The 25,465-nt window shown below is 51.1% G+C and overlaps 1 protein-coding gene across 1 annotated transcript; it reads left to right on the top strand.

Annotated features, from left to right (window-relative positions):
- Positions 1 to 1,208: 1,208 nt before the first annotated feature.
- PYROXD2 (pyridine nucleotide-disulphide oxidoreductase domain 2) lies at positions 1,209 to 25,465 on the top strand. The gene is made up of 16 exons (XM_080911750.1): positions 1,209 to 1,342; positions 4,195 to 4,214; positions 5,972 to 6,065; positions 6,138 to 6,211; positions 11,005 to 11,160; positions 13,150 to 13,303; positions 15,345 to 15,406; positions 15,486 to 15,583; positions 17,629 to 17,770; positions 18,087 to 18,221; positions 19,485 to 19,557; positions 19,780 to 19,936; positions 21,231 to 21,385; positions 22,301 to 22,407; positions 23,896 to 24,016; positions 24,659 to 25,465. Exons 1-16 carry the CDS (start codon positions 1,216 to 1,218, stop codon positions 24,727 to 24,729), a joined length of 1,746 nt encoding a protein of 581 aa, XP_080767876.1. The 5' UTR covers positions 1,209 to 1,215; the 3' UTR covers positions 24,730 to 25,465.

Here is a 25,465-nt window from a genome sequence, read left to right on the forward strand (position 1 = left end):
CCAGGTATGAGCCAGAAGCCAGGCATGTAAGAACTGTTTGGGCGGGCGTGTTCTCTCCCTCCTTCCCTTCCCACCCCTCCCCTCTCTCCCCCCCCCCTCCCCATCTCCCCACGTGTTCTGGCTGGTCTCATCCCTTCTTTCTCCTCTCTCTTTCTGTCCTTCTCTGTCCTCTTTCTTTCTCTGCCTCTACTCCCTTCTCCAGACCCCCTTCCCTGGTCTCAAATAAACTTTCTCTTACACTAGACCTGTCCTATGGCTGATCCCTCAGGAGAATGCCTCAGCATGAGTCCGCTAAAGCACCCCTTCCTCTGCAACAGATGGTGTTTTAGAAAACAGCTCTGGAGGAAGCCAGCCATCTTGGAAGCGCACTAGTTTTATGATCTAGCTATGGCTCTGCCCCCTATCTGTCTTCCTCTTGTCCAAACTGCCACACCAGGCTGCCCAGTTCAGACTGCAGCGCTCCACATTCGGTACCTTTCTCCTGCAGAGGGGTGGCTCCTGAGGAGTGGACAGGTCCTCTGTTCAAGACAGGGCACAGGGATAGTACGGAAGCGCACTGGCTGAGGTAATCTACAGGCGTGAGCCCAAATCCTTGAGAACCTTTGGAAAACTGGACAGGTGCCAAAACAAAACTATCCAGACCCTTCTGCCCAGCAAGACTAGCCTCAGTGGAGTATGCAGGAGAGAACACACAGCTTTGGGGGACGTTGGTGGCCTTTTCTGTTGTCCAAAGGCACTGATATGGTGGTGGAGGCTCCCACAACACGGAGCACTGGCCAACCTGCAAGGTCCCAGCCTCTACCCTGCAAGCAGGAGTAAAGTCTGACTTGACTGTGCCCTTCCCACTGGGTAGGACTCGGCCCCGCCTCCCCAGGCTTCTGCCCTTCCAAAAAGGCAGGCCAGAGGAAGGCGGGGCCTCCGTTTGGCTCCTCCCCCCGTTCCTTTAGCCCACCCACCGCTGGGCTGGGGAGAACCTAGTTAATTGTTCTCTCTTTGGTCCCTGCTCGCTTGAGTTCCTGAGGCGACACAGACTGCCAATTTTTAGCCTACACGCCCCCTTCCCAAGACTAGCTTGCGCAAACTCAGAGCCGCATAAGCTCAGACTCTGGGAAATCGTGGCCCAAGGCCAAGGCTGACACTGGACTCTAACTCCTAGCCCCTCCCCTTGCCCGGGCCTCTGGAAAGCTGACTGCGAGCAAATTGCTGGGGACAGAAATGGCTGCGGGCGGCCGAGGTCTCAGCAGGGCCTTGCACTCCTCTCCTTGCCCTGCTTGGAAACGAGCACAGTTGGGAGCCAACGGGCGCCTGAAGCCCCAGTACGATGCCGTGGTGATAGGAGCAGGTAAAGCTAAAGAAGGCATTTGAGGGGCCTCCAGGGAGCCTCGCTGCTGCCTCTGCTGTGGGCACAACCTGGCCGGGAGTCTCAATGAGCAGGGCCTGAGTCGGCATCCCTCGGTTCTGATTCCACCCTGGGGTACTGTGTGGTCTAGAACAGCTCTTGCCTTCTGGATTTAAACCTGTCTAGAAAGACAAGGAGTGACTAAGTAAACGTAGGAGTTTCCCTGTATCTCCTGAAAAATGAGCGACTCCTTCCGGGACCATTTGCAGGAAGCATATGGTACTTTAGAATGAGGAAGAATGACGCCGGGACTGTAGACAAATGAGATCCCACTCTGAGCCGTGTACTGGTTCCCAGCGCACTTCTGAGATCATCCATTGGGAGAGGAAGCCAGAGTCGTTTCATAAAGAGAAAAGGTGGTTGGGGGTCTCCAGGAACCCTAATGAGCATCCACAAAGGGTGCGATCTTCCCCCAGACATAGACACCTGCTACGGTGTTGGTCCTGCAAAGTCTTGCTGACTCTCCAGCCCACAGCCCTGACGCGTGCTGGGTAATGGGCTGAGGTATATCCTAGGGCCAGGCTGCACTCTACACCAGGGCCTTCGGGTTCACACTTTTGGGGCCTGGAGACATTTATTTCCAGCTGGGCTCTTGCGTAGATGATGGCAGGTTCACACTTCCCTGAGACACATCACCGGCTTTAAGTAAATGCTGGCCTGGTTTGGCTTCTTTTGTCTACTGAGAACCACCCTCTCCAGTTCGTGCACATGTGAATGTTTATTATACACAGACTTGTTTTCATTACCGATACTAAAATAAAGATATGCCTCACACAGTTTTTACGAATTAGATATACAGAGCTCTTGATTTAAATGCCAAGTTTCTTCTGTTGAAAACACATTCACCCACCACTCCACACAGGGAGTGATCAGGCCCAAGCTTAGGGAGCTCCATTCAAGGGCTGTCCCCTGCTAAATGGGCATTCCTGAGGCCTGGGGATTGTCTCATCCTGCAGCAAAAGGGGACAGGTCACCCGGAGCCACAGGAAAGTCATTCAGGACTTGGGGACTAGACTTGGGGGGTTTTGTTCTTTGTCACTTGAAATCTCCTTGTTGTTCACAGCTGGACTGAGACCAGTTGCCAAGGAAACTTTACTAGTTTTCCAAGACTGATGAGCCACCAATGAAAAGCCAGATGGCCGCCATGTTTGTTACAGCCTTGCAGAGGCTTCTCCAAACACTGCCAAGCCTCCTCCCTCAACACCACACAGTTCCACATTATATATGAAGGATATACATTACTCTCTGTCTTACACATGAAGAACTCTGAGACAGCCACTGGTTAGATGCCTCTCTGAAGGTCAAGCCACGTGAAGCCCGGGCTGTCTGCGTTGAAGTTATGTGTGTGTTCAAAGAGTGGTTTCTCCAATTAGGCTCACTCCAATGGCAGGTCCAACAAGCATTTTTTAAAAAACTTTCTTGTGAAAACTTTCTAACATTTTAAAAATAAAACCACATAGCATTTTCCAACCTGTAGGTTTTGACTCCTTTGAGGGGCAAATGACCCTTTTACAGGGGGCCACATATCAGGTATCCTGCGTATCAGATATTTAAATTCTGGTTCATAACAGCAAAATTACAGTTGGGAAGTAGCAACAAAAATAATTTTATGGTTGGTCACCACAACATGAGAAACCGTATTAAAGAGTCGCAGCATCAGGAAGGCTGAGAGCCACTGTATGACATAGGTCATCATATAAACTCACCGCAGGATGAGTTACTGCTAGGGCACGGAGCTTTGGTCCTGTGAGAACATCTGTTAGTCAGGTGTAAGGTAGGTCATGGAGTAAGGTACATTTATTCTTGTGAATACTGAGCAAAGGGCTTGAAAAATCCAGTTTCAGAGACTCCATTAATGACTGAGAAGTTGGCTCAGTGACCTCTAAAACTCTAGATGTCTCCGTGTGGGAAATTTAAAACAAAAGCAACTCAGCCATGGAGAAATTCATCACAGGGGCCATGGCTGCTCCCCTGCTCCTGGACATTTGTCAGATAAGAGTTGAGCATTGGATTTGAGCCCACGCTGGGTCTAGGTGGGTGCTGAGAGGTCACAGCTGTCTACTGACGTCTGAAAGAGAAGAGTGGTATCTGTCACCTGTCACCGTCGAGAAAAATGACCAGGGGTCTCAAAGCTGACTGACACCCTCGTGGCCTATTTTCTGCCTGTGGATGATTCTCCACCAACAGCTGAGCTGTGAGCAGGGGAGAGCCTGAGGCCTGCGCGCTCAGCGTAGCCCGGATGCTGCCTGCACAGAAGTCTCTGGGAAACTGTGTGAGATCAGGATCCAACGCAACACCCGAAACCTGCAGGGTGGCACCTGCTTTGTAACTGGTGCACACCTTGAAGCCCTATGAGTAACTCACTTCATTTTTCAAAATTCTGAACTCTTCGTATCTCCTTGTTGGAGACTGGGGACTGACGAGACACTACTGTGCCTGGTTCCAAGTGCCTTGGGTTAAACAAGCTGTGTGTGACAGCAGCTGTCCCCATGAATGGCACTCAGCCCCTGCCCACATATACCTTTGAAGCCTTCCCAGTCATATAAACCCAGACCATGTCACTTCCATACTAGCTCCCTCTAGGGTCAGAAGTCCAGTAGCTTCTCCCTGACCTTGAAGCAAGGAACAGTTTTTTCCAAACCAAGCCCAATAGAACCAGAGTGGGCTTCCTGGTGTCCCCTGAGATGCTGAATCCAAATGTAGGACAAAGAAGATAGCTGGGGCCTGGGGATAGAAATGGGACTCAACACTTAAAGATGTATTTAGTGATGCTTTTCTCTCTTGTCTCATTGCAGGACACAATGGGCTGGTGGCAGTGAGTACCTCTTTTCCTACTTCAATGCCCCCCCCCAGCAAGTGGCTCCCAACAGCAAAGGGGAGGGGTGTGAAAAAGCAAGCAGGACAGAAGCCATAGGAACAAAGAAAAGGGCAGTCTGTCCATGAATCTAGTGTTGATCCTGGGCCAGCTAAAGGAAACATCATAGACTGCTTCCTTGTCCTCTCCCTAAGCCATGTGGTCCCCATGGCCTGTGGGAGGGTCCGAGGCTTATAAAATGTCACTCACTGGCACAGAGGAACAAGTTGGAACTTGGAGTGGGAAAGGGTTTCTCACACCAATGCAGTTTGTGCTTCCCAAGGAAGAAAGTGTTGGGAAGAAAGAATCTAATATGGAGTCTAAACTCTTGGGCCTTGCTGGAGATTAGATATTGTCAGCAAATGGGGACAACCCAGGACTCTCAAAGCTTGTGTGGAGTAGGGAGGTGCTCAGGATTCTGGAGATGGACAGAGAAACCCTTTGTGCTCAGACACCGCTGTGCAGGACCTGCTCAGTGCCTGCCTGACTCCCATGGTCTCAGAGCAACCTGCTTCGCAGATGTCTGTCTGTGAGGTCGGTTCTGTCTCTTTAGAGAGCAGCATAGCTTCCCTCTGTGTACCAGGCCAGCTTTACCAGGATCACTCTCTTTTGTTCTCAATATAATATCTCTGGAGACTAGGTTTCCAGCTCCTCAGCTCGGAGCTCCAGGAGCCTGAGGCAAGCTGTCACCCTCACTGAACCTCAGTTTTTCTATCTGTAAAGTAGGGCTAGCACAGCAGCTGTTCCTAGCATGGTGGTCTGACTCTGCCCATACAGTAGTTACTGAGGGGACTTCGAAAAAGGTGACTTAGGAATTTCACCATTTGTATTTCCATTTGGATATCAGTGGTACAAAGACACACGTGTGTGTGCACATACACAATACACACACATATTCTCTCTCTCTCTCTCTCTCTCTCTCTCTCTCTCTCTCTCTCTCTCTCTCTCTGCAGGGATGTAGGCCTAGACTAGCTTAATTTAACTTCCCTCTAAGTACCAGAGAAGTGAGAAACCCTACATCACTCATCTCCCTCAAATAAAGTTTTGCTATGACCACAGGTATCAAGGCATACTCAGTAAAGCATATTTTACTCACTAGAGAGCAGCTAAGGCAGCAGTCAGTTCTCAAACTTGTGGGTGATGACCCTTTTTTTTGAGGGGGTCACATATCAGATATGGTGCATATCAAATACTTACATCTCGATTCATAACAGTAGCGGGATTACAGTTATGAAGTAGCAATGGAATAATGTTATGGTTGGAGGTCACCACAACATGAGGAACTGTATTAAAGGGTGGCAGCATTGGGAAGGCCGAGAGACACTAAGCTAAGGGAACCCTCACCAGCCCTGTGGAGCTGTGGAAGTCAGAGCTGTAACCATTAGCCCTGGCTTTATGTGTGAGGGAAGTGGGGCGTGTGGATCAGCAGGAATGAGATGAGGATGAGAGACTGAACCTGGAGATCCTGGTCCAGTGTCCTCCGCCCCACCATGCTGCCCTTGATGTGCCTCAGTGGGAGAAGGGGGCTTGCTCCCGCCAGGGCAGAGGAGACATGAAAGGAGGGAAAATCATCTTCAGCTGGGAAGTGGAGAGGCAGATGTAGGCACACCAGATCCGAGAAGACACGTAGACATCGTAACCAAGGGTTTATTCAGGTCCTGCAGTGAGGCTCCTTGGTCAACCCCAAGGGATCAAGAAAGGACCCTGTGTCCTCCCAGGCAGCGTACCTCCAGAGACTGGGGGTGAACACCGCGGTCTTCGAGAGGCGCCATGTGATTGGGGGTGCAGCTGTCACTGAGGAGATCATTCCTGGTGAGTCTTGAGAAGGGGGTGGGGAGAGGCAGGGGTGATCGGGGATGACTGGTTCTTCTGATTTGGTTCCAGGATTCAAGTTCTCCCGAGCTTCCTATCTCCTCAGCTTACTGAGGCCACAGATTTACACAGACCTGGAGCTGAAGGTAGATTGCTTGTCTTGGCCCAGTGGTTGGTGGGGGGTGGTGGGGTGGTTCTTTCTTCCTGGCCTGGGAGGGAGGGAAGCATCATATCCCATGCCCCAAGCAGCTTCCTGCCTGTGGTCTTCTCTTCTAGGCTCTGTCTAACCCACGCATATTCCTCTGCATGCCATAGCTTGATTTTGTCTCAGCTACCCCCTGCTTTAAAATCAGGCAAATTTCAAACTCTTCTCTAGCGTTTTTCACCGATGGTCTTCATAAAGCACCCACATGCAGCCGAGTTTACAAAGCTGCCCGACAAGCCCTTGTTAAACTTTGGCATTTTTTTTAATGAGTACACTGTAGCTGTCTTCAGACTCACCAGCAGAGGGCACCAGATCCCATTACAGATGGTTGTGAGCCACCATGTGGTTGCTGGGAATTGAACTCAGGACCTTTGGAAGAGCAGTCAGAGCTCTTAACCACGGAGCCATCTCTCCAGCCCCATCTACCACCATTCTTGATAGCATGATCAGGAAACTGTTTCACTGTGGACAGTGTCCCCTTTGCACACTCTTGGTCTCAAAGATAAAAGAATTTTAAAACAAACACAGAAAGAAACTCAGAGGCAATGTATTCAAGTTAGAGGGAAAGGGTCCTGAACATGATGTCAAGGTACCAGGAGAAAGAGCTAGTGAGGGATAGAAAATTATATATGCAAAGCAAAAATGTACACTTATGAGGAACAACATAGGCACACCAGAGTGGGGGAGAATGGGCCTTATCCCCGGGTTTTTGTTGGAGTCCTGTAAGATTGCTCTTTGCCCAGGGTGACATGGGCCTTGAATGCTCCACCACTTAAGGCCAAGCCTAGAAGGAATATTGAACCTTAGCATTTTGGAATTAGACTTACATTCTACTAAGAGTTAGTTGCTCTCTGTGGCCTGGACCTTGGGATTTACCTCAAATAGGGAGGAGTAATAAGAATAGCCTCAGTTTACCTTTCACTGTGTGACCAGGAAGGAAGGGCGTTAGCACTGATTTACCCTTTAATTCTATTGACACTGGGCCAGGAAAGGACAACCATATTTACCATCATCACTTACCCCTTAGCTCCAACAGGCCCCCTGTGAGGGTCCGAGACCTTTGCGGGGTGCCACTCGGGGTCTAACAATATACTTGTATTATTATTTTTTGTCTCTTGAGACAGGGTTTCTCAGTGTAGCTCTGGTTGTCCTGGAACTCACTCTGTAGACCAGGCTGTCCTCAAACTCACAGAGATCCACCTGCCTCTGCCTCCTGAGTGCTGGGACTAAAGGTGTGAGCCAGCACACCCACTTCGATTGGTGTACTCCTTCTTAAGGGCATGGTTGTTCGTCACCTTCTTACCACAGTCTGTTGTCCTTACCTTTGGTTTGGCCTCATTTAGCAGTAAAACAGGGTTTCCTCTTCCATGTGTGTGGAGATCTTGGTTCAAAAGAGACTTCTCTCCTTCACCCGGTTCAGGCTTTTGCAGAGGACCCCCTGAACTCCTGTGCCACTTGTCTCAGGGGACTGGGCCTCTTCTGGGTTCTGGGCCTTTGGAAGGATCCTTTCTCTGCCTCTTGTTCTTCTCTCTCGTCTGCTCACCTTTGTCCACTGACAGACCCACCTCCTCTGCCTCTTCCTCTTCCTCCTCTTCCTCCTCTTCTTCATCTTCCTCCTCCTCATAAACTCAACCACCTCCTTCCTGAGGTCAACTTGGCTGACTCCTATCTTAGAAAATAAGAACCTAAGGAGCCTCCTATGCTGCACAAGTCCTGTGTGAAATGAAGAAGGCACTTGGGCACCATTTATATAACTCTTTGCTTTAATACAGTGGCTCTCAACCTGTGGGTCCAGACCCCTTAGTGAACCTCTATCTCCAAAAAGATTTACATTACAATTCACAACAGTAGCACAATTGCAGTTATAAAGTAGCAACAAAAATGATTTTATGGTTCTAGGTCATCACAACATGAGAAACTGAATTAAAGGGCTGCTTTGGAAAGGTTGAGAAGCGCTGTCATAGAATTCAAGTACCAGAGTCTATGAACCAGGTGATAACAGAAGCCCAAGTGAAGAAATTATTATTTTGAGAGACAGAGATAGATAGACAGTCACACACACATACACACACAGAGAGAGAGATAGAGAGAAACAGAGAGACAGAAAGACAGAGACAGAGAGAGAGAGAGAGAGAGAGAGAGAGAGAGAGAGAGAGAAAGAGAGAGAGAGAGAGTGAGAGAGAGAGAATATGGAGGAGATATAATATCAGATCCCGATAGAACTTAGAGTCTGGGTTAAGGTCCAGGTCTTCCGTCTGTACCATGCTGTATATAGCTGAAGGAATTTGTATTAATAGAGTTCCGGTTTATGGTGGCAGATCTGGGGAGCCACTGAGGCAGCCTCAGCCTTCCCTCCCATTCCTGGGGGATCTTCTAGGTCTCTTCCATTCTCGCTCCTCCCACTCCTGCTTTACTGAAGAAATCTGCCTCAGGCGAGGCCCCTCAAACCTATCGGGGTGGGAATGACCTAGGTAGGTTAGTTGGGATTTCGAAGCTCTTGCTCAGAAGCCTGTTTTCATAGTGGAGGACCCAGTGCAGCCTTTCACAGCTTTCCCTTGGGACTGAGATGTAGCTGGTCCTCCCCTGTCGCTCTCCTCCTGGGATGACTGCTTGCAGAGACTCTCTCTGGGTGAGCAGAGGCTCTGCTTCTGTTTCTGTACCTCAATGCTCACTGCATACCCTGAACATGCTGGGTCAGGTTAACATTCTCTTCCACTTCCTCCTCATAAGTAAAAAGTCGGGAATGACAAAGGTACCATTTAGAAGACCTAGAATCAGTTTTTTTTTTTTAAAGAATCTATGTTAAATTAGCTATATTTGAAATAACTTAGATTCCTCTGGGCTTATCGACTGGTTTGTTCAATTCATGTTCCTGGGGGCCTGCTTTGCACCAGGGCCAGAATAAACCTGGGGACAGGTACAGTGGAGAATCTGAGACACAGGAAGGGAACATTAAGAAAGAAAAAACCGGAAAACAGTGATAGGAAGAAGTGAAGTTCCACATTCCCCTGGTGACGGGAACTCCTTGAAGGGATGACACATGAACTGATGTGATCTAACCGCCTGTACATCTGAGAGAGAGAGAAAGCTCTGCTCAGAGGAAAATGCAAGTAGGCAGGTCAAAGGAAGTCCGAGCAGAAAACCCCTGTGTCCAGAGCATCCCACTACAGAGGGATGCAGGGAATAGAACTGTGTTTCATCCAGGAACAGTGAGAAGCCAGAGAGGTGTTCAATCAGGAAGCAAAAGTGTATAGATTAGTCCCCTGGCCATGATGGAGATGACATGGAAGGCCAGAGACCAGAGGCAGCTACTCCGTGGACCACAAGATGGCAGTCTGTGACGAGGGCATGGGGCTGGAGAGGCGTGTACACTTTCTACAGAGCTGATTTAGCAAATAAGCAAGGTCAGTGGTGAGGCAAAGGGAGGAGCCGAGGATAGCCCCTGCAGTTAAACAGTTCATCAAATTAGGAGGAACCAAGCAGGGGCTAGAGTGCTAACTCCTCACTTGAGTTATAGGCACTTCCTGCTCTTGTAGACATCTTGGCTTCAAGTGCCAGCTCCCACATGACTGCTCGCCCCAATCTGTAACTGTTTTCAGAGCTTCTGATTCAGTCTTCTGACATCCATAGGCACTTGGCACATAATGTATCACACACGCACACACACACCACATACACACACACACGCACACACATTATACATACATACCATACACACCATGCACACATATACACATGCATGCACATATACATTACACATATTATACACACATTTCATACACACACAGGCGAAATAACTCTATACATACAATTAAATTTTAAAAAGACAGCCCATGGCAAAGATTTCTCCAATCTGTAATAAAGATTTCTCAACTTCAGTGTTTAAAAAAAAAGGCAGACATTTCCCCAGACCAGTCCCTACCCACATCTGGATTCTGCTCTGTAAACTGCGGTGCCTGGGTGATGGTGTGTGCTGGGATGTCTCTGGTGTGGGCGGTTCCTGGAATGTTGGTAAGGTCATCTTTCCACGTAGTGGATGTGCCACGCCCATGTGAGGGATACAACATTGGCAAAGCCGACAATGCCCCTGCCTCAAGGAGACAGAGACAAGATGTACGTATAATTAACCATGTGGTGACCAGGGCTTTGTTCTTGGTGGGAAGAGTAAGGAGCATTCGGGGTGATCGGTGCTGGGTGGGGCTCGCTGATTAGCATCTGAGCAGAGGCAGACAGTGAGAGAGCCAGCCATGGATCTGAACAAAGAAATCCCCAGAAAGTGGTCACAGTTCGTCCAACTGATGTCAGCTCAGTCTCTGGTGTGTCACTGGCCCTTAGGAGAAGCTGCCCCGAGTGAGGAAGCTCGAGAGAATCAGGGCCAGCTTTAAATGTATGAAGGAGACGTCCACTTAAAGTGACAGTAACAAAGAAGACTGCAAACATAAAAATTAAATGACTAATCAATCCACCTTGTACATAAAGACTTTCACCGTTGCTTTAGTGTTTATTTTAAAGTTTACTTGGTATGCTTGGTGTGGGATTGTGCATCTTGGGGTTTTTGGTCTATCACTGGGTCTCTGGACAAGAGGGTTGGTTATTTATAACTTCTGCTAAAATCCAGGTCTGTACGCCTCGGAACCAATCACAGACCTAACTGGTCCCACAAACAGAACTGGAGAAAGGGCAAGAGCAGAAACGCCGATTCCCTAAAAGGTCTGTGCTTTGTGTGTTCTGCAGAAACATGGGCTGAAACTTCATCTGAGAAATCCCTACTCCTTCACCCCCATGCTGGAAGAGGGCACACTGAGCAAGCTGCCCAGGTCCCTTCTGCTGGGCACAGACATGGCTGAAAACCAGAAGCAAATCTCTCAGTTCTCCAAGAAGGATGCTCAGGTAGGGAAGGTGGGCAGGGACTGAAACCTTCCCCAGCAGCCCAGAACAGGCTCTCGAGATGAAATGGATGCCAAGGCTGTAGCTGAACAGGCTGCTTTCCCCGGACAGCTCGGCCCATGCTAACCTTTGACCTTAGGCACTCTGACCAGGATTGGTGGACAGTGATTAAGAGCGGTAGACAGTGGGACTCCCGGAGCTGTGCATGCTCATCCGAGGCTGCTGACCAGGCGGTCTCGGCACGCTGAGTTTCATAACGGAATCTCTGGAATGCATTACCCCTCTGCTTTCGCTCAGAACCCCACATGTTACCCATCCCGAAGCCCGTGAAAGACCACAAGAAGAACTTAGGACAGGAAGATGTTCTTTTAGTTTGACATCAATCCCTGACAACCAAAGCAAGAAAGCATCCCGTGGTGGTGTGCAAATCTGCCTCCCGGAACACACACCATATGGAGAATGCCTGCTGCTTCCTGCAGATCTAGTGCAGGAACACGTTCACTGGCTTAGTCCAGATGAGTTAGTGGGTGATGTAATGGGCCTGGTATGGTGGGTTCTGCAGTAGAGGAAATGTTCTTGTACCAGCCTGGATGCCGGCTGTAGGCGTACCACCAAATCCTTTCTCAGTGGAGGTATACTTATACAGAAAACCTGAGTTTGTACACTCAGTGCCCTTGCTTTCTGGTGTGCTAATCTAACATTGGGCAAAGCCTGGACCGCCACAGGCACGTAGCACTTGCCCCATTACGAAGCCTGGCCTCGTTAGCTGCTATTCTCGCAGATGTGACAGAGAGTAAACTAGAAGTAGCTTAAAGGAAGAAGGACTCACTTGGCTTGTTGTTTAAGAGGGAACGGTTCCTGGTGTCAGGAAGCCAGCCTGTATCCCTCAGAGCATGCCTGTAAGCCCTACGTCCTGCCCAACAGTCCCATGTCTCAGAGGTTCTTCAGTCTCTCCCAAACAGCATTACCTCATCCCAAACTGTTCCAATGCCTGTGCCTGTGGGACACTCCGATGAACTGACGGAACTGTCCTCTCACCCCCACCTCTCCCAGCATCATGAGCATCTGATGTAGTGTGCTGAGGACCCGTCATCCCAGTGCCTGTGGCCCGACTTGCTAGTGCCCTGACAGTGGGAGAGCTAGGCCCATTTCCCAAGGAGCCCGAAGACCTCAGTCGATGCTTTTGTGGGTGAAAGCTGTCGTTTTTTGCAAGCTCAGTCTGGGCAAAAATGTATTATTAGTGATAATAAAAATTTAAAAGTCCTTTACTACAGATCTGTTTGTAATACCACAATTCCCTGCATTTATCCATACATATAGCTGAGCTGAAATTCAGTGTCCTGGGGTAAGAATCAATAAGAACTTCAGCTGGTAGCAACTTCCACTGGTGTTCCTGTCACCCAGCCCGAGTGAGGGGGGTGGGGTCTGAGACACGACTGTGGACAGTTCTGCTGTGGGGGCTGCTGGGTGAGAAGACACAGGCTTCTGTGGCTACATGGGACGAGGCAGTGTGTCAGTCACCAAAAGAGAGTGGTCAGCATGCTGGGAAGAGATCTGCCTTCTACCAGTCACAGAGGACCTAGAGAGAATTCCTGAATGGATTTATCACAGGGCCTAGGCCCTCAGACACGTGACTATTTTGCGTGGCTGGTATTGGCCCATGCGATCCTTGGCCCTCAGACACGTGACTGTTTTGCGTTGCTGGTATTGGCCCATGCGATCCTTGGCCCTCAGACACGTGACTGTTTTGCGTGGCTGGTATTGGCCCATGCGATCCTTGACCCTGGTGGCTGTTCTGTTGCACAAGTTGCTCGGCCCCTTCACATATGACACACAGACCTGAGGATAAAAGACCTGAGCAGAGCTAAGCTGAGCAACAGCTGGGATGTGGCCCGAGGAGCCACCAGGGCTGCATTATGGGGCATGGCAGCCATATGCGATTGTGGCAGAGGATGCTGGCCTTGGCATGCTAACACGCAAGCTCTGTTACAGGCCTTTCCCAGATACGAGGAGTTCATGAAACGCTTGGTGCTAGCCATTGACCCCCTGCTGGATGTAGCTCCAGTGGACACAGCAGCCTTCCAGCATGGCCCCCTGCTGCAGAGGCTCAGGGCACTGTCCACCCTGCGGCCCCTGCTGAAGGCAGGTAAGTCTGAAGTACAAGAATCAGGGTGTGGGGGGTGACCTTCGTGAAAACAAGCCCACTTTCTGGATTTCTAGACCTAACCCTGAGCTCCTAGGAGCCACCATGTGTAGTCAGCTAGTAGGACATGGCCCACAGAGGCTGCCAGGCACTGTCCCCACCACCACCACAGAGTTTCAGCCTATGCTACCCTAACAGCAGAGCCCAAGTCAAAGGGTTGCGATTATTTAGAAGGATGACCCCCAAGGCACCCAAAAAGGGGACTGGAGGAGAAACTGCAGAGTACATTGGTTACCTTGTGTCGCTGCCACAAACACCATGACTGAGTGACAACAGGAGGGAATTGTTTATTTAAGCATAACGTTTCAGAGGGTTAGAATCCTTAATGTCAAAGACAGCGTGGCAGCAGGTAGCTAAGCCTAAAGCTCGCTGACCAGAGTCCACCCACAGGCAGCCACTAGAGACTATAAACTGAAAGAAGGCCGGGCGTATAAACCCCTAAAGCCCACCCCCAGTGACTGACTTCCTCCAGCAAGGCTCCACCTCCTAAAGGTTCCATAAGCCCCTCCCACCCACCACCTCCACGAAACAGCGCCAACAACTGGGGACCAAGTGTTCAGACACGGGAGTCTGACAGGGGCATACCTTATTCAAACCTCTGCCCAGAGAACATGCCAGTGCCAGGGCGTGTGTTGGCATTGGCCATGGTGCGGTGGGACACTGGCCCGGAGGAGACTCTGAGGAATGTGTTCATAGACGGTATGTAGGTCCTAACTGATCATTTCTAAGAGAAGGAAGGAGTCCTGTTCCCTGCTGCTCAGGGGTTCTCTCCTGAGATAGTAGGCATGCATCTTTCGATGAACTGGTACCAGAGAAGTCCAGAGAAGAAAGGGTGCATCCTACAGAAGCCTTCTTGAGGCTATTGGAAATTTCAATGTGTGAAGAAAAGCAAAGCCTGCGTAAAGTGCCTTACCACAGACACAGTTAGATCATGATAGAAAATCCAAGAAAATTGGAAGAGCTGCCTCCATATGAGGAAGAGTACTAAATTTAGACCCTCCCCCCCAAAAAAAAATTTTAAATGGTCTGCGATCAATTAGTGAGGTCTTCCGAGGGTTTAAGATAGAAGCCTGATCAAACCTGCTGTTGTTTTCCACAACCCTTTGGGTACACAAACAAATTCCCATATCCTAGAAAATACTGAATTGGTTAGCTATGGTCACAAGAAAAAGAAACCCCACAAGACTCCTTTGGTGTCTAAAAGCCAGCACTTCTTTCCCGGGTTCTTTGTAGGCCGGCTGATCCTAGCATGATCTGGTCCAGTCTGGCCTCATGCGCATGTCTGCGGCTGAGGCTACCCAGCGTGGTGCCCTCTCTGCTCTCGATGTCTTGTCCTGTGTGTGGGATCAGCTACATGCCCTTCTCATATCGGTGGAGATGCTCAGGGGGCAGGCACCACTGCCCAGGCCAGTTACGAGTCTCCATTTATGACAGGTCTATACATATTCCCTTGGCTAGTGACCCACGTGGATAAGCCCAGAGTCAAGGTCAGAGCAGGCCTGCCAGCTGTGCTGGGCGGCCATCACATCTGGAAATGGAGACAGTGAGTCAGTCAACTTTGTCACCAGTACCAAAAGCAGACACTCCTTCTCAGATTACCGGTCCCGGGAGCCTCATGCAATAGTATCAATTATTATAAATTCACTATGTTAATATTTATTAAGCAAGTTATGCCGAGGGGCCACAGTGACCAAAACCCATGATCCCTGTCCTTTCGCTAAAATATAACTGGTGTCCACCAAATTACATATCTTTTCTATTGCATTTAGTCCTTACACTAGCACACAAAACATGTCACCCATCTTACAAAGAAACAGGCTCAGAGTAATTGTGTTTAAAAGGGGGACCAGAGCCTTGTAAGCACACACTGCCCTTGAATGTCACACTGTCACCACCAAGTCTCTGCCTTTTCCTGTTCTTTCCTAGGGATGGAACAGCGTCTCCCCAAAGCCTGTCTCACTTGATGCTTGCACTTCTCTTTCAGGGTACACTCTGGGAGCCCAGCTCCCCCAGTACTACGAGGTCCTCACAGCCCCCATTTCCAAGGTGAGTGTGGCCAGATGATGGCCTAGGGGACCTTTCTGCCACCCAGGCCCTTGAGCCTTTCTGGGGCTTTGCTCTTCAGGTGCTGGACCAATGGTTTGAGTCTGAGCCTCTGAAGGCAACCCTGGCAACCGATGCTGTGATTGGAGCAATGACAAGTCCCCACACTCCGGGGAGTGGGTGAGTAGAGAGCAGGGGCACTGCTGAAGCAGAACAGACTTCCTAATGAGAGGAACTCACTGGGACTCAGTGGCTCGCCCTCTGCCATTTTCTGAGCGTATCTAGCGCGCGGGCATGAAGATCAGCATCACATGCATGTTGGATGAACTCTCCGAGAGAGTCACGTCTGAAAACCGGAGTTCAGAGAAGTGTCCCACTGTGTCACATGGCTAGTAAGAGGCAGAGCTGACTTCTGGCACATGCTGTCTGAACCCCAGAATTCTTTCTTTAGCTGCTGTTCTCCATGCATCTTCAGACAAAGCCTCTTCCTCCTGTCAGCATCTTCTGTTGTCCTCTCTCCCTCCCTCCCTCCTTTCCTCCCTCCCTCCCTCCCTCCATCCCCCCTCCCTCATTCCCTCCCTCCTTTCCTCCTTCCCTCCCTCCCTCCCCCCTCCCTCCCTCCCCCCTCCCTCCTTCCCTCCCTCCCTTCTTTCCTTCTCTCCCTCCCTCCCCCTCCCTCCTTCTCTCTCTCCCTCCTTTCCTCCTCTCCCTCCCTCCCTCCCTCCCCCCTCCCTCATTCCCTCCCTCCTTTCCTCCTTCCCTCCCTCCCTCCCTCCTTTCCTCCTTCTCTCCCTCCCTCCCTCCTTTCCTCCCTCCCTCCTTCCTTCCCTCCCTCCCTCCCTTTCTACTCCCTCCCTACCCCCTCCCTCCTTCTCTCCCTCCCTCCTTCCTTCCCTCCCTCCCTCCTTCCCTCCCTCCCTCCCTCCTTTCCACCCCCTTTCTCTCTCTCCTCTGCTCTCCTGCTGGACTCCTGTGAAGCCCATGTCCCTTCTCTCCCCACATACACACAGCTTCCTGCCAGGGCTGACAGCTGCCCTTCTCTGCAAGGACCTGTATGTCTAGAGCCCAGTAAGAGAGGAGCAGTCAGACAATGAGGGCTGTGGTTGTGTTTTTAACTTCTTGTAAGAGCAGGAGTGGAAGAGGATGTGTGTGTATGTGTGTGTGTGTGTGTGTGTGTGTGTGTGTGTGTGTGTGTGTGTGTGTGTGAGCATTTGCTGCCCTCTGCCAAGCTCTTGACTAGCCAGCTGATGTGGATGTGGACCCTCCCATCCTTTTCTCTTGGGTCTCAGGGAAACTGAGCTAGCTTATAAAACTTTTAGAAATTGCTGGTGAGCACCTGCCTAACGGTGCTGGGTTCTGGAGACACAGTAGTCCAGGGGCCAGAAATCCTCACAGGGCAGAGACCCAGAGCAAGCAGAGACTATTGGGAAGTGTTCTGGGAAAGCTGCCTGGCTGCAACAAAGGGCCTACAACAGGAAATATTTGGTAGGAGATGAGGGAAAGAGAAGGGGCTTGCTGAAAAAAAGATGAGGAAGGAAGAGGTTCCAGACTGGCAGCCCAGCAGGTGCAGAGGCTGGAGTGGGACAGGCAGTCACTCCAGCAAACAAAGGAACTCAGCCTAGCAGGGATGTGCCCTGTGAGGGGAGGACTGGGCTGGCCCCAGGCAGGATCCAAGAGCACTGTCTGATGACACAGGCTTTTCCCCTCAGGCAATACTGTGCAGCAAAGGCTCTGAAGGGAAGGAGGATGGGCGCATTTGGGCTCTCAGACCAGGGTGGCTGCACCATGGTGACCTGCAGGACAAGTGCTGAGGATTGCCGGTGGCCCTGGTCTGGCTTCCTGAGGGAGAGAAGAGAAAGGTGCTAGTCAGGGCATCTGAGCGTCTGCCAAGGTTGACGCCAGAGTTTCTGGTGGGACATTGAAAACGGCCATCTGAGAGAATGGCGACTGCTCTGGGGCCACCAGAAATGCACAAGTGTAGAGATGCCTATAGGCTCGAGACACGGGCTGGCGCTTGGCGTGCTTGTGGAGGCTAGAGTGCTGTGTCACATACGTGCACAGGGGGAGGCTGTGGCGTGGGAAGGCAGGGTACTGAGCTCACACAAAGGCCCAGGGAAAGGTCTGGATGGGGAAGGAGTTGAGGATCAGAACAGAAAGAGGCGACTTGTGTCTGAATCTGAGATAAAAGCTGCCTCAGCCCCGGGTGCTCTGTGGTCTACCCTCAGGTATGTGCTGCTGCATCATGTGATGGGTAGTCTAGAAGGGATGCAGGGCGCCTGGAGCTACGTCCAGGGTGGCATGGGTGCCCTCTCTGATGCTATTGCAAGCTCAGCTACTACACTCGGAGCGAGTATCTTCACAGAAAAGGTGTGAGCCCCTTTCCCCATCCCTGACTGTTGGCCAGAGCAGAGGGTGGGACAGCCTCAGATTCAGAGAGACCCTTGAATTGCTGATGAGCAAAGTGAGGTCCAGGCTCTCCCCTCTGAAGCTGGCCAACCTTCCGAGTTCACCCGTCACAAAACCACGCGCGGGCTGTGCTTTATGGTGGGCGGGTTGCAGCAGTGCGCTAAGGGAAGCCACTGGCTTGGGGAATGGGTTGGGGGTTAAGAAGTATGGGTCCCTGGGAGCCACACCTACCATCCTTCCTTCTGAGAGGCTTTGGGGTCTCCTGCTGGGGCTCCAGACTGTGGCTAAGGTGCAGGTGAACAGCGAAGGCTGTGCCCAAGGGATCGTACTGCAGGATGGCGAGGAGGTCAGGAGCAGAGTCGTCTTGTCCTGCGCGTCACCACGGACCACCTTCCTAGAGCTGACACCACAGGTGAGGCAGGTCAGGGGAGAGATACAATGTCTGCCACACAGGCCTTGGAATGTGGTGTGGGGAGCTCAGATCACACCAGGCAGGATGATCTGAGAACTAAGGCTTATCTGAGAAAGTCAGCAGCTTTCGAACAGTCGAGACGTCTCGTGGGTCATGGGAAGGTCCACAGAAGTGAGGGGACTGAGGCCACACAACTGGCAATAGGCCAAGCCAGTGCCAGGGCCCAGGTCTGGCTTACAATTCTTACCACTTTTCTTCTCCCGAGATTTGGATTTCTCCCCTTGCCAACTTGGATTCTCCCATCCGCCAGTGATCTATTGCAATATTAATGCTGGGGATGGAGGTTTGGCAGGCTGTTTTGTTTTGCTTTGTGTTTTCAGCACAGTAATAAAACTTCTGGGCAGATAAGACCGTCTCTCACAGACAGAGAAATCTGTTGCTCTCGGCCGGTTCAGCTGCTGGGGCATGTGTGTTACCTGCAGAGGCCGCGGCTCTGCTAGTCTTGACCGGACTCGGTTGTCTGGGAACTGGCTGGCTGCAGCTGGTCCAGGACAGACTCAGAGGAAAGACAGAATGGGGACTATGGGGACTCATGTGTCCCTCAGCCTCCGGAGCAGGGACTCCAGCATGTTCTCAGACCTGGCAGAGGGTGACAGCCGGCAAGCTCCGCATGCTCCATTGTTTGACCTGGACCCATCTTACTTACTGACAATGGCTAAATCCAGTCTCCCAGCCAGGGTCAGTGGGTGTGAGTTGGGTGGGGGTGGGGAAGACTATGGAGAAACATGGGGAGGGTCTTGCATCCAGGCAGGGCTCAGGACTTCGGAACATCGCAATCGGCCATACCTTCCCTGTCCCCGAAAGATAAGCTAATAGGTATCTGAGCGTGCAGTCTCATCCTTATGTAGGCCCGTTCTTGGGGGCAAAGCACGGCTTACTGTCTCTGAATATTTCCACTAATGAAATCCAACAGATCTCAGCGCACATTGTGAAGCAATTCTGAAGCAGCAGGAGCCATGACCAGCAGGAATAAGATGCATACAAATGTCTATCCTTGTCCCAAGCAGGACGTGGAGAGAGCTACTCCCAGCCAGGACAGTGGGCCAAATGCAGAGGAAGACATGTCAGGCTAGATTAGGAGGGCTCTGGGGAGCTCTCACCAAGGAGGTAGTGTGGGGCTGGCTCTGAAGGAAGAAGATGTCTTCCACAGAGATTGGTGGGCTGGTCTGAACTGCTTGGCTTTCAGGAAGTCTCTCCCTCCAGGAGTGGCTTCCTGAAGCCTTTGTGAAGAGAATCTCCCAGCTGGACACCCAGTCTCCTGTTACCAAGATCAACGGTAAGAGACAGTCTGATTGTATCTCTCTTTTGACACGTTTGCATGGGAATCTCCAAATCAGGGGAACCCCAGCCACACTGCCCTCTCCTGCCCTGACCTCAGCTGGTCTCCAGCTTGTCATATTTTGAGATTTCCGGCCCACTAGACAAGCATGTCCTGACTGTTGAGGGAGGACCCAGAGAGACTGGGGACCTGCCCCAACCCGACCTTTTGGCTCTTCAGTGGCTGTGGACAGGCTGCCAAGCTTCCAGGCAGCCCCCAATGGCCCTGGGGACCAGCCACAAGCTCATCACCAGTGTTCCATCCACCTGAACTGTGAAGACACCATGTTCCTCCACCAGGCCTTTGAAGATGCCAAGGGTGGCCTGCCTTCCCAAAGGTAGGTAAGACTTGGCCTCTGTGTCCCCTGTGTCCCCTGAGCTCCTTTAACCTGGTACTAAACCTTCAGTGTCCCAGAATCAATCTGCCCATGGAGGAGACTGTGTTCTGCAGGCACCCAGGGTGGTGGCTTGGGGGGGGGGTACTAGGCAGAGCTTGAGCACCAGAAATTCTCAGAGCCCATCCCCACAGTGACACAGTGACACACTTCCTCCAACAAGGCCACACCCCGTTTCACCAAGGCCACACCTCCTAGTAATAGCACTTCCGTGGACCAAGCATATGGAAACACATGAGTCTATGGGCGCCAAACTAACTCAAAATACCACATGGGGACATGTTGGGGGTGTCCCAGGCTAGTGGGGGACAATCCTGAGGATAGCACTCAGAATGAGTAGAAGAGGAAGCACTTCCTCGTCAGGAGAAGGGGTTCTTAGATTCAGCGACAACCATGCTCACTTAGCCCCTGGTGCATGTCTGAGGAGCCCCTTCATCCAACCTAAAAGCACCCTCACCTCATCAGAGCTGCCACCACAGGAGATGGCAGGCAGTGCCTTCGTCACCGCACACCTCGAATCCTCTGGCAGACCACTGGTCTACCAGATGACTGAAATTCACACTCACGTGAATGCTGGGTAGATGGCTACCATGCGATGTTGTTTATGGGTCGACACCAAGAAGAGGTCAGCATGTTCACTGAATGTAGTTTTCAATAGTTCATAATAGTTTTGATCCGTGGTGGGAGAATGTGCAGAGACCCCAGGCCTGGAGGGCCATATGTATCTAGAGATCTAAGGGTCTTATGCAGCAGGTAGGAAAGGTGTTGGCTACAGGCACAGGTGGTAGGCTAGACATGGAACAGCACACTGTGCTGCTTGGACAGGTCTAGATGTCTGTTTTGCCTGTTCATTCCAGGTAGGGTTCCTGGACCAGGAGGGGAGGGGCAGGTGCGGTTGGAGCCTGACCACTTGAGAAGCAGTTGACACAGGGCTGACCCCTCCACGGTTCTCACTCTCTGGCACTTGAGCTGGGGAGCCCAGATTAGAACACAGATCTGTGAGGAAGGAAGACAAGACAGGGCCACACCTCTGAGCCAGTGAGAAAGGACCAGGACCCTGGAGCCTGGGCTCCCTGTCTCCAGGAATGCCACAGAGGTGGTCTGAACTATGCTGGCTACCGTGACTTCACAGTGACAATCAGACCAGGTCTCCGAGGGTCTTTATTTTTTCTCATGTCACCTCAAGATGGCCCCAAGTTCTCAGTCATGACCTTCTCTTCTCCTCCTGACATCACAGGCCTATGATTGAACTCTGTATTCCTTCATCGCTGGACCCCACCCTGGCTCCACCAGGCTGCCATGTTGTTTCCCTCTTCACTCAGTACACACCCTACACCCTGGCAGGAGGCAAGGTGTGGAATGAGCAAGAGAAAAACACCTACGCAGACAAAGGTAAGGATGTAATGCAGGTTGCTCTGCAGGGTGATACCCAGCCATGGGATCCACTGGACAGACTCCCTGCTCCCCAGAGCCTCAGTCCAGCTAATCACTGCAGGGGGTGTTCCAAGGGAAGAGATGTGTTCGAGGAAACCTCATGTCGGCATGGTGAATATTGGCTGTGATCAGGTTGTTGTCTGACTTCTACACATGCACTGGACCATACACACACACACACACACACACACACACACACACACACACAGATACATACATTCACACACACAAACTCACACACAGATATACACACATGCTCATACTCATGCACTCACGCACAAACTCACATACTCACACATGAATACACATACATACCTTCACACACATATACACACACATGTTCACACACACATACACACATGTTCACAAACTCACACTCACACACACACATGTACACATACATACACACCCTCACACACACACATAGATACATACTCACACACAGATACATACATTCACACACACAAACTCACACACAAATATACATACATGCTCACACTTGCAGATATATAGGGAGGGAGCACTGTCTGGGTTTTCAACAATGAATGGGGGTAGGCCTGTATGCAAAGAATACTCCAAGCCACAGAAACAGCGTGGGCAAGGCATCGAGAAGAAGGCTACTTCCCATATTCCCAAGCAGACAGGTGACATTGTGCTTAGGTCAGGGTAAGGAATGAGGGAGTGAAGCACCTCGGCTCAGGCCTAGATAAAGCATTTATTTGCTATGGACCAATTTTCACTTTGTTTCTTCCTTGCTGATACATAACTGGCATAGGATAAAATAAACTATCGGTTCATACAACTCAATAGATTTTAGTAAACTTATGAGTTGTACGTACGTCCCCTCTTCCTGACGCTCTTCCTGGGCTCCAGTGTTTGACTGTATTGAGGCCTACGCCCCCGGCTTCAAGAGTTCTGTGCTGGCCAGAGATATTCTCACACCGAGGGACCTAGAGAGAATCTTCGGGCTTCCTGGAGGGGTGAGTGTAGGCCTGGGGGCCTCGTCCTACCGTCTTCCTTCCTGCCTCCCTGGCTGGCCCCTTTGGCTTTACCCAACCTTCATGAGGCAGTGGTGGAGCCCCTGTCTGAGTAAGACCAGGAGAGAGAGGACACACATGCACAGGCGCCATTCCAGAAGGTCACTAGGCCTGGAGTACAGCCTCACCTTTCCCATCAGCCTTTTCTAAAGAGAGCCCCCCCCCCCCCTGCTAATTAAGTAGGACCATTGTAGTAAGCTTTGGTTTACCAGATAAAGGAAATCAGAGGCCAGAAGCTAGAAGCCTGCTGGGAGCCTGGGAGGAGCCCCATGAGGAATCAGGGAGCCCAGAGAGGAGCCGGCAGTCCCATGCGGAGTTAGGAAGCCCATGAGGAATCTGGAGTTCAAGCCATGGCAGCTCCAACCCTGCAGCCTCTGGCCACAGGAGCCACTGAGCCTAAAAAGGTCATAGTGAGCTGAGTGGCCTACGATGCACATCAGCGGGGAACCCAGCAGCGACATAAGTGACGCCATATGTTAAACCATGACATTGACTATGTGCCAAATCGATCAGATCTGGAATCTATTAGACTAACTGAAATACGCTATTGACATAAATGTCACTAATTTGCCGTTTGCTTCTCAAATGCGGCTCCTAGCAAATATAAAATTGCTTACATGGCTCTGGCCACTTCTGTTTCAACAGCACTGATCCAGACAGAAGGCAAACGGCCAGGCAGTGGGAGGGGCTTCAGAGACTGAGTGGATGGACAGTCTGAGGCAGGGATGGGTCAGAAGTGTTGGTGACAAAATGACCTGAAGGGTGGGCATGACATGAAGATGGAACCCAGAGGCTAAGGACAGGGTGACAGTATTGTCATGAAGGCAGGATGGCTTGGAGAAGAAGTTGTTCATATGGGGACCAGATGAGGGGGCAGTAAGAGGGACAGCCTATGGTGACATCTAGCAGATTCTGGTCTCCTTGTTCAGGACACCCACTGCCTTTCTGAGCCAGTCTGACCTGAGCCAGTGACAGGACCAGTTCCCACTGTACCGTGTCTGCTCCTGAGGCCCATGGGACAGGTGTGGGGGTAGGGATGTTCAAGGCCACACTGAGATGGTGGCTACCCAAAGCCCCAAGCCCCAGAAGGAGCCTGTGCAACACAGCAAGTCAACCTGTCTTCTTAACAGACTGGGAGTTAGTGCTCCACGAGCCCCCGGGGTCCCCACTTTTCTCACCCACTCAATCAATGTTCCTGCACTCTGTAGATACCCAACCCCTCAATCTTCTCAATGAGATACCCCTGGGAGTTTCACCCAAAGTCTAGGACATGTCTCTCTCCCCTCTCACCCTGAGTTAAGAACCTGGGGAAATATCCAGGAAGCAGGGGGACCTGGGTTAGAAGATAGGAAAAGGAAAAGCCAGTCGTTGTGGTAAAACCCATTGCACTCCTATTCTAACGACTGGAACCCTGTAACCTTGCCTCCACAGAACATATTCCACGGTGCCATGTCCCTGGACCAGCTGTACTTTGCCCGACCAGTGCCCCAACACTCTGACTACAGATGCCCTGTGCAGGGCCTGTACCTCTGCGGAAGTGGAGCCCATCCTGGTGAGCAGCCTATTTCTTGTGTGGGCTGTAAGGGCTTGCAGGGTGAGTGTCTGTCCTAAGCCTGCCTACAGAGGAGGATGTGGGAAGCCCTCACTGTTCTACAGACTCTGCCCTGGGAAAGCACCCCAAGGTATCTTCTTCGCCAGGCTGCCACAAGCCTCTACTTTTGGTAAACATCCCATCTAGGTGTGAGGACATATTCTGATGGAGGGTGGAGGCAGCTCCTCCAAAGGCTGTGGGAGGCTCACAGTCCTTAATCTGTCACTTCGAGACCAGAAGAGAACAGCAGTGTTTCCTAACCTTGAAATTCCGTGCTGTACCAACTCCAAGCCTAGGTGACTTCACTGCGGTTACCATCACCTGTGGGATATGAGCGAGGCTCCCATAAAGAGCTGAGTCTCCTGCCCACTCCTGATTCTTAAACTTTACCTGCTAAAGTGCTGAGTGCCAACCCACTGAGGCAGGGAGGCCGGAAGAGTGTGGGACAAGAGGCCATTGTGGCCACGGGCTGCCTGCTCGTCCCCAGCTGTGTGTGGAAGCTGCAGGAAGCCCAGGCAGTTTGGCAGTTGTTCCAAACTGTGGCCGCTGTGAGCCCTGCCCTGCCTCTTTCTGGTGGGCTTCTGAGCAGAGCTTTGGTTTCAGGAGGAGGCGTCATGGGAGCGGCAGGACGGAATGCAGCCCACGTGGTCATTAGGGACCTCAAGAACATGTGATGCTGGACCAGCTCTGACCCCCGGGAGAAAAGTTTTCTCTGCACTTTGAGCCGCCTAGCAGGCCATCTGTCCTTGACGCCCTGCTCCCAAGATGCCACTGGAGACAACTGCACTAGCAAGGTGTCATTGTTTCTTAGTCAGAGACGAAGTTGCATTTAACAAAATCTCACCTGTGCCCCAGGCTTCCGTGGATTAGCCGGGGTTGTCTTGTTAAAACCAATGTTTTGCATAGAGACTACTTGTATTGTTTTTCTCTGTGTCTATAGCTCAGGGAAGCTTGGGACACTGCCTATCGAATGAATGGAAGAATTTGGTCCAACTGTTTTCTTCTTGTCAGAGGGTTTGCCATTACCGGCTGACTGGAGGCCTGGGCCGCCAATACCCAGTCAACCCCTACCATATTCCCGTCACTGTAAAACAAACTCACAGTGACGAACAAGCTCACTCTCAGGCCCACGTGACAGGCCTGAGCAAGCTTTGCATCTGAAGCCATCAAGGTCAGGAAACAGCAGTTGAGGGCTCTGCAGAGTGGGTTCACCAGAAACTGTGTGTGGTCCACTTTCCACCTTCTGCTTGCTAAATCTGCCATGTCCAACACTAAACCTTTCGACATAAAAAGGCCTCGTTCTGTAGCAAATTGGACTGTCACTGTCAGAAAGAAACACAGGACAGTCCCACTAATAACAACTGTCCTGGTAGCCTTTGCATGTTTTCCAAAGGCCACCATCTCAAGCTA

This window comes from Micromys minutus (genome assembly GCF_963924665.1).
Source record: "Micromys minutus genome assembly, chromosome: 2".
Taxonomy (NCBI): Eukaryota; Metazoa; Chordata; class Mammalia; order Rodentia; family Muridae; genus Micromys; species Micromys minutus.